The sequence below is a fragment of the Myripristis murdjan genome, chromosome 5 (genome assembly GCF_902150065.1).
Source record: "Myripristis murdjan chromosome 5, fMyrMur1.1, whole genome shotgun sequence".
Taxonomy (NCBI): domain Eukaryota; kingdom Metazoa; phylum Chordata; class Actinopteri; order Holocentriformes; family Holocentridae; genus Myripristis; species Myripristis murdjan.
Genome location: NC_043984.1, coordinates 21475141 through 21492012, shown reverse-complemented (window position 1 = coordinate 21492012; position 16872 = coordinate 21475141). Strand labels below are relative to the sequence as shown.

The following is a 16872-nucleotide window of genomic DNA, read 5'->3' as shown; positions in this document are numbered from 1 at the left end:
ATTTCATGAGGGGTGTATCATGCACCAGGTTACAGAAAAGGTGATCAAATTTCAAGCTTTTAACAAGTGCATATTTCATTGATTCGATATGTATTAATATACAATATGGCAGAGTGTTCTGCCAATGCTGAAGTACATTACAGACATTAGAATTGTTTGGCCAACATGTGGCCTGTGGAGCTGCTTTGGTCTGACAAATGCAACTGACCCACTAAAAACAAAAATACATCAACAAACAATACATCAAACTGATGTATTTAAATGCTGAGAAATCTTATACAATATGTGAGCCAGTCTGCCTCAGAATCTGCATCTTTAGCTTCTTCCTTCTTACTAAAAATCACTAAATTTGTATGCAATAATGATTCGATTTACCCCTTTGTAGATGTCCACCTCTAACGTGTTGTTGTCAGGTGGGAAGAGATCTGTGTGAGGGCTGCCGGTTGCATTGCACTCTGCACTCTGCAAAGAGAGGATAAAAAACACATCATCAACAGATTGGACCCTCTGAACACTGCGTTAATAGAAGTAATCAGAAAAAAATTATACTCAACAAATATGAATAATATGGGCGTCAGCAGCACTCATAATAAAATAAGATACATAATAAAATACACCTACCACTTGCATATTGGTTTTCATATAGAAGGCCTCAGCAAACACTGCCACCACAAAGACATTGATGAGGAAGGAGACAAAGAGCGCAATAGTCGACTCGATGAAGTAGTACTTGTTGGCTTCTTTTACCTCCTTCTTATTGCCTCGATCTATTTGACGAGACTAGAACAAGCAGGGATAAATACATTAACTCCAAAACGTCACAACAGTAAATAAATGGCTAGAAAAGAAAGCCTGATATTTGACATTGATTATATTTAAGTGTCCCACCTTGACAAGGGCTGAATGCAGGTAGATATTGTGCGGCATGATGACAGCTCCCACAATTCCCACTGCCTGCTCCAGCTGCACCGCACCACAGCCTTCACAGTACGGGATGAACATGCCCTTCAGCACCTCCCCTTGGTTTGGACTTACCAACACGTACTACAGAGACACAGCACAGAATCAGACACATCGAGAAGCAGTGAGCGTCTCTGTAAAAAACTGCAGGAACTCTCCACACACAACCGAATCAAATAAAACATGTAATCAACTAACAGATGGGATCCTCACCTCATAACCAAAACTAACAGCCATTATGGTGATGAGAAAGCCAAAAAAGGCTTCAAGTTTCCTTAAGCCTGCAAAAGAGAAGTACAATGTACTAAAAACAAGGAAACACATCTTTTTTTTTTTTTTTTTTAATAAAATCACTGACATGCTGAAGTCATTCACATGTTTGTACAGGAAGTTCACATACCGTACTTGTCCAGAAAAAGGAACACAAATGTGTCAACAATGGTGATGAGAACACCTGCCCACAGTGGGATCCTGTGACAGAAAAACAGAATTTATAGTTACCCTGACTTAATCATCCTGATTTTACTCATTGATGTAGAAATGCAATTTCTGTAAATCTACAAAGAACATATACAGTCGGTTGTTGAGGAAAAGTGGTAAATAAAATCATACCTGCCCACAGAGAGAAGGTTGAGAGCTATTGCGCAGCCAATAACCTCCTGCATGTCTGAGCCAATAATTGCCAGTTCCACCATGAGCCAAAGGATAATCCGTGGGACCTGAAAAGGAGAAAAAAATGACATAAAATAAGGAAAAAGAATAAGACCAAAAAAAAAAAAAAAAAAAAAGCAATGATAAATCTGAACTTTTATCCTATACTCCAACACATGAAACACACATCATGGCTCATAAAAAAGGGGAATAGAACAGTAAGTGGAGTTTCAATTTCACTTTAGAAAACAAGAATTTTGTTGAAACTATAACCAGTGCCCATTATGTTATGCCCAAAAGTTGAATGATCTGAGAACTAGTAGTTTCTACTTTATACTCCCCCCCCCCTTAAAAAAAACTCATCGGATCTGCACGATTCACACAAGTCACCCAAATGGCCACAAAAAAAGCGAGTTGCGCTTTTCGGCGCGCTGTTTGCATCCCTGATTTCAAATAGATTCTATTCAGAAAAATGAGGGAACTTTTTTGCTTCATAATTTTGACAAGCCACCACTATTCCAAGAGTGTCTGATCCAAAATAAATGCATTGAGATTTTCCTGGCGGTGTAACCTTAAAATCTGATCAGGACAAATCAAACAGCCAGCTACCTTAAGGAAGCGCTGTGACTGCAATCACGTTTTGTGCACACGCATGTGCACCGTTGCTGTGCACACTCGCTTCCCCTCCCCCAAAAAACACAGCCTAGCCTACCTGAGCGACAGTAATTTAGCTTCCTACTCACTTCCTACTACATCACTGCATCTGCATCAGAGCCACACACACAAGTGTGTATGCACGTGGGAGTGACTTGGACGACATCCTGAATTTGAGGTGGCTGCTCTTTGAGCTGTTTTGAGTTCAAATTCTTGATGGCAGTCCTTCCACTCTAAAAAGTTAGCTGCACAGGTTTTAAAACCACTAAACATAATTCATCAATCAATAACATAAAATACAGTCAACAAAATGAGACTGAGCACAGCAGCTGTAAAAATAAAAATGTGAGAGGGCTGACCTATTTATAAAAACGCTTGGGCTTTTGAGAGTTTCTACAAAAGTGAAAAAGATGGTAAACCTGACAGTCAGGGGGGAGATGATTCCAAAGAATAAAGGCAAGGACAATGAAAATGTCACCATGACAGTGTTGAATGAAGGACAACTCAGAAAACCTGACCGACGCTGCTGCTATGTATACCATCAATACATCTGCAATGCAGTGGGCAGCCAAAGTGGTTGAGTGTTTTAACAGTAAAGGATAAACAAAGTTTTTCATCAGTGATTGTGTGTCTGAGGAAAAGAGCCAGTGGGGAAAAAACAAACAAACAAAAACATATGACTGTAATAAGAGGGTGGCGCTCACAGTGGGATACTGGCGGTTGCAGACTTCAGCCAGGTGCATCCCTGTGACGACTCCCAGACGAGCAGCAAGTCTCTGCAAGAGCAGACCGATGATGGTGGCCCCAAGGAGCACCCATAAGAGCTGAAGGAGGAAGTCAAAACAATCACAATTCAGTGTAACCCATATTTTAACATGTGCTTTCTGCTAGGTAAAATACCTGTATATACAATTTTATTTATAGTTATTTTAGACATTGTGAGGCAGTATGCTGGTAATTAAATGTAATGTATAACACTCAAAAAATGTCGGTGAACTACAAAAACCATAATTCAGTGCAACACAGTAGATGGAGAACGGAAGTCTGGCGTAATTTTGTGGGTTATAATGATAACTTACAACATACAAAGCAGTAAGTTAGCATTTCCACCATTTGTTGTGTAGCCCAAAATCCCAATGGAAAGTATGCACAGGCTGAGCCAGAAATGCCAAAAATAAAATCAATGCAACACAGAGCCAAACTGTGGTCAGAAGTATGGCCGATTTATCTTTAAAATAAAGATGCAAAACTTTTCCCTATTTGGGAAAACAACTGATTGGGGAGTAGAGAAAAAAACAAGTCATCAAGAAATAGTCACTGAAATCGTTACTTCAAATCTGGGAAAAACATGAGCTAAAATAAATACCAAGAGTGTACTGTATTATGGTTTATGGTATTTCCTGAATTCCCACCCGAGACCCCAAAAGTGAACTGGCACCTTGTGGGAAGCACAGCAGTTAGTGAGGGGGTCATATCTTCACAAAGTAAGTGGAAAATAACAGGTGAAACTATATTTGCTTTGCTGTGTAGGTTAATGTGTTTTTATTCATCACCTTGAAGCCTGCTTTGGCTCCAGACTGCAGGTCAGACTCAATGTTCCCTGGATCCAGGTAAGCGATGCTCATCAAAAAGCCTGGCCCAGTGAACGCCCAGAGTTTACGGAAACTGAATATCTGTAAGACACGGCAGCAAAGTTTAACGTCAGTTTGCATGATGTAAAATTTCTTGTTGGTGCAATTTAAAAAAAAAAAAAAAACATATGCTTGCTATAATCCAATGTATTAAAAATCCAAATTTTGACTAAATGTCCAACATAGACAACATTTTGAATGCCACTCAATGTGAAAAGGAGAATGAAGTTCAAAGTTCTGACATGACAAAAAGACTATAGGATTTTGCTCTTTGGCCACAAAAACTTGCCTTCTGTGATAATCTGTGATAAGAGCATTATCTTTCACACTGATGAAATACAATGATATAATAAAATAAAGTAAGTTTTCACTTTGCAGTTTGGAGAGACATTAATTTAATGTGATGACAGACATCATTTACATCTTTGTTTTTATCCAGAGCTGCCCATCTTGGCCGGGACCCCGTTGGAAAAGAGTTTTAATCTCAACTGGGATATTTATGTTCAAATAAATTTAAATTAAAAAAAGAAAACATATCAAGGAACAATCATTATTCACTGTGGTCATTGTCAGTACCTGGTTAACATCCTCGGGAACAGGCACCTTCTCTTCAAAGTAGGTGGAGAAGGGCTCCTCCTGGGCCACGGGGGAGGCGGGAGGAGAGATGGAGCTGTACTGGGACGTCTGGATGATCCCATTCTCCTGAGGGGAGTCCTCTGAGGAGACGACAGGAGAGAGAGAGAGACGAGTTCTGGTTAATGATGAGAAGAGAAACACTAAAACAGAAAAAAGCAGAAGAGGCTGTATGTTGGCCCAACCCTAATCTGTTGTTGTTGACATGCCGTTCATGCTTTCTACCCACTAAACTCCTCATTTCTCTGTTGTATAAGCTTTGCTGAGGTGAAAATGATCAAAGTCTTAGTTTCAAGTAATGTTGCTCAACAAATTCAAAACCAAGCTTTCCACAGTATCCTCTGATTGATGTAGAGAAATGTTTTCCCAAGCATACGCTATGGCCAAGACAAAATTATTATCCACCCAAGACAGCGTCCTACTTCATGTTTTCTACATTCAGGCCACACACGCACACATTTTAATTCAGTCCGGTGCTGGACAACAAACAAAATACCTGGAATTGCACTCAGGATAGATGAAGTCTTTTTCCTTTATTAAAATTTAATTATATAATTTAGTTTAAAATTATTCAAATTATTTTAAAATAATAACTTTAAAAAAACTTCATCTATCCGGAGTCCACATTTGGGTTAAACTCATGATTTTCTGCTTTGGGAAGTTCAGGCTAATAAATTAGTTTGACACAAACCTGGAAGAAGCCAGCTTGCCTGTTTGCGATCTATTAAAGAAGTCCAGAGTAGTGTGTGATCACTTTTGTCTGTGTTTTAGTGTGTGATCACTTTTGTCTGTGTTTTGTTTGTTTACCACAATTTTACCCCCAGTTAAAAAATAGCCTGTGTATGTGATATGGCTACAGGAATTTATCAGAAAGTTTACAAAAAAAAAAAAAAAAAAAACTCAATACCCAGAGATACCAGTGAGCAGACAGACAGCACACCAGCAGCTCTGCTTTATAACAACTCACCTACATTCTTTAAAAGCATTACAAGACAAAAAAAAAAAGTAAACATTTTGTGTGAAGTAATTGTTTTCTTTAAATCTAAATTCATTCAAACAAAATTTCTGAGAACTGTCTGAGCTTGAGTGGCTTCAGTGGAAAAAGGAGTTGTACAGTGTGACCAAATGTTTGCAGTCTGAAGTCCTGCACTGCAGAGACTTAGTTAGTATAAACTTACAAGAGTAAGTAATGCTATTTCAGAAGGTATACCAACCAAAAGCAATCACTGAAAAACATCAGCGTTGTTGCAGCTAAAAGCAATCCAAAACGCTGCTTCACTGAGTATTTATCTTAAGATTGCAATTACAGGCATTTCTAAACATTAAGTACAGAGCCAGATTTATTACAGATCCAAATACAAAATAGAAACATACATTTAGTGCAGTTCCAAATACAAAGCAGTTATAAGTCTTGAACCAAGTGACTCCTCTAACATTTTTGGAGTACAAGATGAAACATAAAGAAGCAGCGTTTGGCCAGTGCTCAGCCCACATCCCTGTTACTATAAAAACTCACACGAATGCCTGCACTGCCTGAAGACTTAAATAAGCAGCATGTGTCTAGTGTCTAACATTTCAAACACAAAAGTTTCAACTAAACTCATTCATGAAAAACAATTAAACAATGAATTACAATTTCACAATTACTAACATATCTGGTTTAATTACTTGCTCCACATACAGTGATGATCTACTACTCACTGAGACTGGATTGCTCATTCTTCTCTTCCTTCATCGCAAACTTGTGGTTTTTTTCCCCAACTCCACTGATCCCTAACTATTACTCTGCATTGCTCATCTCTTTTTAGATGTTACAATGACTCCCTGACGTCAAATTTCTAAAAACCGAACAAGGAAATGAGAATTGAGGAAAAATAGAATTTCCAGTCTTGCAACTCTTAATCCCGCCCACTTCCATCATCTCTCTCTCTGACACACACACACACACAGAGTTACACTGTTTCACACCCCACAACCCTGAGCACAAATACACACACAGTGAGCCCACTCTGTACACAAAGTAACCACAACGAATAACAGAAGTATCACTAAAGTTCACAGAAGAAGTAGCGACATTTAAAAGATGTCACGGATAAACTTCAGTGGCATTTTACATATAAATTTCTCAGCGGAATGCATTTGCTCTCCTCTCCCTCCTTACATTGTCGCTCTTGATAACAATGACTGACAGAAGGCAAAGTAAAGTCCAACAGTTCTGCAGATTATGAATGCAACAGCAGCCAGTTTTTGTGATCTCTTGTAGAGTTATGTGCACACAGAGCACAAGGTGTACCAAAGTAAAAGAGTTTCAGGCACCTCTGCCAACATACAACCTGACTCTATTGCTGCTTTACTGAAATTCCCACAGTGGTTCATGCGAGGAGAAATAAATAGGACTCTGTCTGACGTCTGTTACCTTCGAGGAGGTCTCCCTCTTGCTCGGCCTTCATCGGGGTCGGCTGAGGTATCCCTGGAAACTGGAGGGATGATTATCAGCCACCCTGCAAAAAGAAATCAACAGTTACGATGAGACAGGACAGTAAGACTGTTGAAGGTAAGGTTTTCATTACCACGTCCTGCTAAAACAATACACAGTATGTTAAATAATTTCTGGGTCTCTAATGCTAACAAATACTTGGGCAATAAAAAAAGTGAGGTAGCTTTAGACTGTGCCAGCTTGAGCTTTAGACTTGTCACAAAAATAATCATTTCAACATGTGATATGACTATGTGACATGTTTGCTTGTGTGTAAAAACACTGCTTTCATGTCCCACTTTTCAATCATTGAAAACACAGAAGAAAAAAAACATCACTGAAAATTGCAATTCATACTAATATGACTAAGCAGCAAGCAACAAAACATGTGAAAACTGGGGTCACAACTTCTCAGTCAACAAAAAATGAGAACTTGTCCTTCAATAACATGACTTTGCATTTCTGGATGTAGTTTCAGTTCCACAATAATCAAGACATGCCTTTCCTCTCACTCTTGATGTCACATTTGAAATGGACTCACACTTAATTTTTCCTCACAATCCAAACAAATTAACTGCACAGTTAGTCCAGCTCAACAACTGTAGCTTCAAAAGTCAAGAGCACTGGCACAGCCAGAGTCGGCTCTGTGAGAGCATGTGACTCCTGAGTCAGACTGTATGAGTCAAGCCAAGGCATCAGACACAACAGTGCAGGGGTGTGTTTGCTTCCCAACTCTCATGGTTTTTAACAGGGTGCCACTTCCTCTGCTTCAGGACCCAACACATGGCATTTAACTGGCACTATCACGGGACATCAAGTGTTGAAAATTGTAATATGAGAAATAATGTTATTTAATGGTGGTAAAGTAAGTTGTTGCTTCTTTTAATATCAATACTAAAAAATGTCATAATTTTAATGACTGACAAACAAATTTGCTCTCCCACCACAAACTGATGGACAGGATAGCTGAGGCACAATTTGGTGAGACCATTTTTGGATGAGAGGACAGAACACACTGCTCTCCCTGAGGAGACTAATACAGGATTGCAAAAGGTTGGGAACTCCAGGCAGGGTTTTTTTTTTTTTTTTTTTTTTTGGAAAATGTCCATAATATGTCATGCCTGGGAATTTTGGAAATTTGATGCAATTTCAAAAGTAAAAGTAAGTACAATACTGAGCATTAAGGTTGTTCCACTGCTTTTAAGCAAAGCCTCAATGAAGAGAGCAGGAACAGTACTGGACATGGAACATGACAGAGCAGTGATGTTCAATAGACCTGTGAAACTTGACTTCACAAGCTCTGGTCATTATTGTGTGAACATAATAGACAACAAAAGTGAGAATATAAAAAAGGAAGATCAGGTCCTGACAGCTACAGAGGACAGCATTCCTGAAGAAAGAAAGGAAAGTCAACCTGAGGATGAAAATCAGTATGAGGATGAAATACTGACAGTTACTGAGGAAATGAGCTCAGCTACTAAACAGAAAGTGTTATTGAAGCTCCATAAACAAATTGGTCATGCCTCCGCTGACAGATTACAGAAGCTCCTAAAAAGTTAAGGCAACAATGATGCTGAATGTATTGTTATTCTGCAAAAGATTGTTAGTGATTGTGAAATATGCCAAAGATACAGCAAAGCTACACCAAAGCCTGCTGTTGGCCTACCACTGGCATCTCAGTACAACGAGACTGTAGCTGTAGACTTCCATGAACTTGAACCAGGTTTGTGGTATCTCCACATTATTGATCAGTTCACACAATTCAGTGCAGGCAGCATTCTGACCACAAAGAAGTCTTCAGAAATAGTGAAACACTTTGTTCACGACTGGATAAGTGTTCATGCCCCCCCCCCCCCCCCTCCATGGGCTGCCTACAGCCCATGGAGCAATGGCTTTAGAACGTCATAATCAAACACTTACTGAGGTCATAAAGAAAGTAAAAGCAAGCAACGGTTGTGACTGGAGCACTGCGATGGATTGGGCTTTAATGGCAAAGAACACCATGCAAAGTGTACATGAATACAGTCCTCATCAGCTTGTGTTTGGACAGAATCCTAATCTGCCCTCTGTATTAACTGATAAACCCCCAGCCTTAGAGGGAACAACAAAAAGTGAATGGGTGGCAAGCCACATCACTGCTTTGCATGCAGCAAGAAGGGCATTTATAGAAGCAGAGTGTTCAGAAAGAATACGGAGAGCCCTGCGGAAGCAAACACGTAACACTGATGAAAAATATGAAAGTGGAGACCGAGTGTATTACAAGAGAGTTGACTGTCCTGAGTGGAAGGAACCAGGAGTTGTCATTAGACAGGACGGTGCAGTGATTTTTGTCAGACATGGAAGAACATGTATTCGAGTGCATCGGCTCAGACTGAGGGAAGTGAACACAGAAAAAATGGATCAATGCGCAACAGCTGATTCAGAAAATGACACAAACATTGAGCAAGGACAGGACGTTGCTGGACAGGCTGCCAGTGACAGTGTTCATAGAAGACAACACACCTGTGGTGCAACAGGGACTGAGAGACATGGAGACAACACAAATGGTTAATAGGGTGCAAAATGAAATAGATAACACAACTGACAATACAGTTACACATGATGGTATAGAACAGAGAACTGATGTTAGTCTGAAAAAGGGACAAATTGTGAAATACACAGACAAAGATGGAGATTTTCATGTAATTCAGCTCAACAAGTGCTTTTGCAGTGCTAAGGACTCATGCACTTTTTACACTTAAGTGGGGCGATGCAATACATGACTTAGTGTGAAGTCAGGCACGGACTCGTGTTTATGTCATGGAGTTTTTTTTTTTTCTTTTCTTTTCTGTATTTTAAATGTTGTATTGAGGGTGATGTACTGTATTCGCAGCTGAAGCACTGGAGTCCACGACAAATTCCCCCTGGGGACAATAAAGACATTCTGATTCTGATTCTTAAGATGTTTTACATACAACTAAAGTTTTGGAGCGTGCAGGCAAAGCTATGGGCAAGTACAAGAACTGGTACAATTTGCTTTATACTGAACCAACTAATATTGCAGGCACTACAGAGTCAGCTGATATGTCAAGAGTGGAGAACCTTGAAGTGGTAACAAATGATGTACCTTTAACTAATGTTGATGACACTAATGTAACAAATGCATGTGAGAATATATTTGTAACAAAAGATGTTTAATTTGACTTTGCAAAACATGTTGAGATAGAGAGCTGGAGAGATAACAATGTGTTTGAGGGAGTTAAAGATGAGGGACAGGAATGTGTTTCTACCAGGTGGGTGTGTACTCTCAAAGAGACACTTACCGAAAGCACGGCTTGTGGCTAGAGGATTTGAGGAATTACAAGAGTCAGAGTTGCAAAAGGACTCACCCACATGTGCTACAAAGTCACTTCGATAACTTGTGGCAGTGATTTGTCAAAGACAGTGGACACCTCATTCAATGGACATAAAATCTGCATTCTGCACACTGTCACGTGAACTATACATCAGGCCTCTTCCAGAGGCTGAGAGTGAAGGCACATTATGGAAACTAAAAAAGTGTGTCTATGGACTGGCAGATGCTTCTCTCTACTGGTACAACAGAGTAAAGGAAATTGTGCTGACAACTGGAGGAAACATTTCCAAAGTTGATCCAGCCATTTTCTACTGGCTAGATAAGGACTGTGTTGTGTCTGGGGTTCTAGCCTGCCATGTGGATGACTTCATATGGGGAGGCACACAAAGCTTCTCCACTACAGTGATACCACAGCTCAGATCTACATTCCAAATTGGACGAGAGGAACACGAAAACTTCTGTTATGTGGGCATAGACTTTGTCACTCTGAACAGAAAATTGCAAATTCACCAAGAAAACTACATACAGCATTTGCAGCCCATACATATGGATCCCACACGGTCTGTGGAGCAAGATTCTCCTCTCTATCAGAAAGAAAGAGATAAACTCAGGTCCAAGATAGGTCAAATCGTCTGGGTCGCAAGACAAACCAGGCCACATGTAATGTTTGATGCGAGCAACTTGGCGTCAAGCATTAAAAACGCAACTGCCCAAACTATTCATGAGGCAAACAGGATAGTGTCTAAACTAAAATCCAAGAAAGTAATTCTCAACTTTCATCACTCGGGCAGAGACAGTGCCCTGAAGATGATTATGTTCAGTGATGCCTCATTTGCTAATCTTTCTGATGGGGGCACACAAGGAGGGCACTTTATTGTGCTGCTGGGGGAAAATGGCAAGTTTTCACCCCTTTCTTGGCAGTCTAGGAGAGTCAAGAGGATTGTACGCAGCACACTTGCAGATGAAACACTGGCAATGCCAGAAGGGATTGATAATGCCATATTTCTGTCTACACTCTTCTCTGAACTAACTGCTGGTGATGTTGAACATGCTGCACTCATAACCTGTGCCGCGGATAATCATTCACTGGCTGATGCGCTCAAGTCCACAAAGTCAGTCACTGAAAAGAGACTCCGTCTGGAGATTAGCAGCATCAAGGAGCTCATCCAAACCAAAAGGGTTGAGCGGGTCCTATGGTACAAAACAAAAGAACAACTTGCGGACTGCCTTACAAAAAAGGGGGCTTCACCTCTTCAGTTACTGAAGGTTCTTAGTGAAGGGCAGTGGCAACTTACTGACATGGACTGTTTCTGAATGTAATCTTTTTGGTCACAAGTTGTAAGATGTTTTGTTTGTTTCTTTGCACAAAGGTTACATGTTTTTTGTTTCATTTTTTCAAATCATTGCAATGTCTTAAAAAAAAAAAAAAAAAAAAAGACTGAGTTTGTTAATGTACACATGCTTGCACTGTGAGTTTATGTGTGGGCTTGTATTGTGAAGGGCTTAACCGGATGGCCAGAAGTGAGTGTGACTTTGTTGAGACTGCTTTGTTAGGGTGCAGGTTGCAACGACATGGAGCCGGTAATAAACAAACAAAAGTTGTCTTATTCCAGTAACACTGCTTCCCTCTACATGCACTGTGCACTCCTCCAACACATGTAAACTGTGCTCTGATTATTCTCAGCATCCTGTAAATTCGTGCAGAGGATCATAGGAAATACATTATTTAACAAACCAGTTTTTGTTTTCTGTTTTTTTTTTTTTCACAATTCAGTTGAAGAATCCCATGCACAGAGTCAAATACTATCATAACTGTTTATTTTTGGTTTCTACTAAGAACTCTGCATTTATGCCAATACATTACAATAAGACAAAAAGTTTATGTTTCTGTCTGCACATGACAGGGTAAATACAGTCTGATCTGTAGATTTTTCACCTGCGCCACTCTGCTAAATTCATCCCAAGTGCCAGCCAAACCAAACAAAAATCAAAAAAGTAAAACAAAAACAATTATAATACTTAAAAAAATGTAGGCTGTATTGCCATTGCTAATGTACAGCAGCAAAATAAAAACAAAAACAAATAAAATAACAACACTAAACAACATAATAGATATAATCGTGTGCCTTGCAAGTTGTCTTGTTGCATTTTAACTATCAGAAAATCATAGCACAAAATCCTCTCTCAGTTCATCCATCTTGCCAGTCCTTTAACGAGACCTGATGAGGGGCTGCCAGTCACTTTGCCAACATTCATGCCCCGTGCTGCCAGCTCTTGTAATGGCACTGAGCGTGTGTTCACACCACAGTGTGCAGATTCTGTGGGTGTTTTAGAAAAACTGCCTTTAGTTGGAAATTGCAGATTAAACAATTAAGAAGTGATTCATCATTCTCAACCAAAGACGACTTATCTCCATGCCAAATGAAACAGCATTTTATTTTTTGTTTTTTTAATTAAAGAGTGGGTGCTACCACATCCAACTCTAAACCACCAGGAGCTAACTGAGCTGGTATCCAATTGAACTGGTTTTGAGGCTGACGGATAAAACCTATCACCTGACCCTTGATGCACCTAATGACTTCAGCGCACGGCTGAATGCACTGGATGAGGTGTCGCTTAAGCTATAAATAAACACAATTCTGCTCCTGAACTTTTTACAACTATGGTAGTATACATTATATTGTTTAATATTGCAAGAGCAATGTGTGGAGTCTTTTTTAAAACTGATGCTTTCATACTTACATGGTCTAAAGCACCTGCACAAAGAAGAATTGGATATGCAAGTTTTTGTTTGTTTTTTTTTGTATAGTTTTCTTTTGTACTCCAAGACCTAGCAACAACAAAAGCATATATGCCTGATGAGTAAAAATGGAATGACTACAAGAGACTGCTTCAAACTACAAATCAATAACACATACAAGCCCTATTCAAATCTTATGACCGTTCAGCTGCAGCAGCTCAGAGAGAAGGGAAATATGCCTTTTGCCAAACGGCATGACCCTAAATAAATACTGTAGCAACAAATGCAGACATGGGAGACTGGGAATACAAAAGTAGCAGGATAGAACTTTGGATCGGAAGAGAGATGAGATCATCAACGTGCTGCTGACGACAGATCACGACTCACAGGAAACTAGAGATGGCATTTTGATACTGGTTCTCTTATTTATCAACCAAGCTGCACTTTGCACACCTGTGAATGTACCATATCAACTGATCCTTGTGACTTTGTTTTGTTTTCCTGTCTGGTTCAATCAACACAGGATTGAGAGTTTATGTCACATTAGACCACAGCACGAAAGGGCGGTCACTAACCCCTCACCAGGGTTGGCACCTTTGCAAATGCGGCTATCCTGGAGCAGTTCTGTTGCTGCTGACAGTTACACGTGTGTGTTTAGTCTACTATCATTTAGTGTGTCTTATCTGCATTATATGTGAAGTGCTGTTACGTCTTAATCTCATATTATGAAACTGTCTCGTGATGCGTCAGCACCAATCGACCATGTCAAATTCCACGTGCTCCCATTGTACTTAAAGAATAAGAGCAACTCTGACTCTCAGAAGCTGTATCTACCAGAGAATTGTTTGGTAAAATGGGATCCAATATTCTTATTAATAACACTTATATTTACTTTTGACCTCCTCTGTGTAATAAATAAAACACAAAAAGCGTCACTTTGTGATGGAGAATACAGATTTTTAAATGCTCGGATACAGAAACTCTCACAAATGTGTGTAAAGCAGTTCAATAACAGTACCATATGCAACACTAATCCTTTCATATATATAAAATATCAATCTATGCTTTCAACTAAGAGATTCATTCGGAATTTACCAGCTGCTGTAAAGTTACAGTTGACCAAACTTGTCGCACACCTCATTTAATGCCGACCTCCCCCAAAACCACGGCCTCACAGAACACCAAGGAGGTGTAATCTGCACAGAACAGCTCATACAATCACTCTAAATCTATGTCAACTCCCAAACTGAAAAATGATCTTGAGCGTCACACCCAACTATGGGGCACTGGGGTCCATATGGCCGACAACCCCTGTGCGCAAAAATAATCTCTATATGGAATTTACTGCCAATGTAAACAACAAAGGAAACTGATTCCCAAACTCTCCTCCTGACAATCTCTGTTTTAAACAGAGAGCTGCATCCTGTGTAACCATCATTCCCATGTTTACACACCACAAACTCTGACAGGGATATTCCATGAAACAGGATTAACAAATTAGCCTGATAACCTGAAAAATTTAAATCTCCTCAATTATGATGATAAGCAACCCTCATCAGGAAAGACTGGATCATTATCCTAAACTTGACACTCAACCTGTATTTTACAGGTAAACATCACTATCACCAGGATGTAGCATCATGTTTCCCACAGTTATGTGGCTAACTTGCTAATCTGGTTTGTGGAATGGCCTCTTGATTTTGTGCTCAAGCTGGAAGAAGACGACAGACAAGTAAACAGAATAAATACATGAGCACTGAAGTAAAATATGAACCTACTGCTGGTAACACCCAGCATGTATTTTGGATGCATGAAACATGTAGCTCTGAAAATGTAACACAAACAAGCCTGTAGTCACTGTCCATGCGCTGGTTTCCTTGTGTTTATTTATCTCACATACAGAAACTGAGAAGCACCTGGGTGTCTTGAATAGCTGCCATCAACCTCTCAATTTGTTTTGGGTGACGCAGGAAGTATACTTTTTCATGTGTTCACTTTGGTGTGTAACCAAAGAGACGGCACAGAATCAAAACATCATACTGGCTGGTGAGAGTGTCCGACATTTCAGCATTTAATAACTGTCTGATCCCGTTTGTGGAGTCATAAGTTAACACTTTTAATCTCCTTCGCACATGAACACAAGTTACTTCACCATCTTTCAGTGTCATGTTTTTTCACATCATCTGCTTTCCTTGCATTAGCTTTTTCACAGCAAATCAAATTTTGAGTGACTTCCAAGTTCAAACCGACCTGACTCTGGCAGTGCTTTAAAATTAACTTTTACTTGGCAGCCCTGGTACTCCCAACATTGACACAAGCAAACAAACACTGATATCTGCTAAAACGTTCAAAAGTTTCCAGTGCATGTGATGAGTGGAACATGTCACTGGTTTTATGCATTTATCACATCATTTCTTGGGACTAAGTTTTCAAGCCATCACTATATAGATGGTAATTCCAATCTCAGTTCATCTTCATTCTAAAAGCAGAGTCCCTTTATTCTAGATAGCTGCAAATAAATATGTACATATGCAAATCTGCAACAGACATAACTGCTGAGACTTAAAACTCATTCTTGCTGAATCACTTTGAGTAAGCAACACCTTAATTTCTACTGATGATGGACCAGAGTGGGACTTTAACATCCAAATGCTGGTCATTTTACAGGCTGGCAAGTGTGTCTGTAGTGGGTGTACTACTTTATAGGACGGCCAAATAATGATGAGGAATACAGTATTTTCCTACATATTTTAATGGTATTAAGCTGTTTGGTGGGAGTAATCTAAACTTCCCAAAAAAAGTGAGTTAACTTTACCACTGTCACTAAATGAAACTGAAACCAAATCCAGTAATAAAGTCATTTTGTTTGAGATGAACGCTATTAACTGATCTAAACTACAAAAGACCCTCTGGCCTCCCGCCTAAAACGACGTGTGACTGTGACGTTACAACGATATGGGAGCTACCATTACTGTTAATTTGATTAATGTTAGGCAAAGCTTAACTCCATAACTCGACACCTTAGTGCGCTAATACCCGCGTTAGCCGACGTGTAACAACAAGACCAGGCTAACGTGTTGCCATGACATTAGTTGGCTGTCCAGCTGCCAGTTTGGTTACCTGCTAATGTTAACCTTCTGACAGGACGAGTGAAACCGTCTTACCTGAGCGCTCTTCAGCTGAATTCAAAGACGACAGACGGGTTACGGCGAGGCAGGTCCACCTGAGACCACCGGATCAACTAGGAGCGAGCTAGCCGTAGCTAACTAACAAGCTAAACAGTGAAAAAAGTGCCTTTCCATGTCACCTGTAAGTTGGACACTGCAGTGCGCACGCGTCGCAGCGCTAAACGTTCTCATTGGTCTATGACGTGACTCATGAGAACCCGTAAAAAACGTGTCATTTCCTCGCCCGACAAGTCCCGCCTCCTGTGCTCGGATTGGCTGGCAGGTGACACTCGCTTCTGTACGCTGATTGGACAGCTGAGAATTCGTTCAAATGAGCGTAGAGCAGCGCAGAGCATGGAAGTAAAGGGACAGTTCAGCAAATAATGGTGCCATTTTTTTTTTTTTTTTTTTTTTTTTTTTTTGGCATGAGGAGCATTCATTCATAGCGCTGCCACTCTCTCAACATGGACGGACTACTATTTTGAGATGTCATGACTTATTTTGACCATGAAAGTTTAAACAGTAGCCTAATTCAAGGGCTCTTAATTAAAAAAAAAAAAAAAAAAAATCATGTTCTGGACCTTGCAAGTTGACTTTTATTAAGTCGCAGACTCCCTTTTGAGGTG

General features: G+C 39.9%; 1 protein-coding gene across 4 annotated transcripts in view; it reads right to left on the bottom strand.

The window, feature by feature from the left end:
- Positions 1–16417, bottom strand: part of LOC115358825 (natural resistance-associated macrophage protein 2-like) — a 32724-nt gene extending 16307 nt beyond the window's left edge. For 2 of the 4 annotated variants that reach the window (XM_030050888.1, XM_030050890.1), the window contains exons 1-11: positions 16244–16417; positions 6946–7030; positions 4473–4612; positions 3819–3938; positions 2970–3089; positions 1573–1679; positions 1361–1431; positions 1174–1241; positions 889–1044; positions 622–780; positions 376–462 (exon numbers count right to left, since the gene is read on the bottom strand). In XM_030050888.1, coding sequence (XP_029906748.1) covers positions 376–462; positions 622–780; positions 889–1044; positions 1174–1241; positions 1361–1431; positions 1573–1679; positions 2970–3089; positions 3819–3938; positions 4473–4612; positions 6946–6979 — 1062 coding nt within the window. In that variant the 5' untranslated portion in view covers positions 6980–7030; positions 16244–16417. Of the gene's footprint in view, positions 1–375; positions 463–621; positions 781–888; positions 1045–1173; positions 1242–1360; positions 1432–1572; positions 1680–2969; positions 3090–3818; positions 3939–4472; positions 4613–6230; positions 6265–6945; positions 7031–16243 lie in introns of those variants that run through there. The other 2 variants (XM_030050889.1, XM_030050891.1) reach the window with 1 other exon arrangement.
- Positions 16418–16872: the final 455 nt, after the last annotated feature.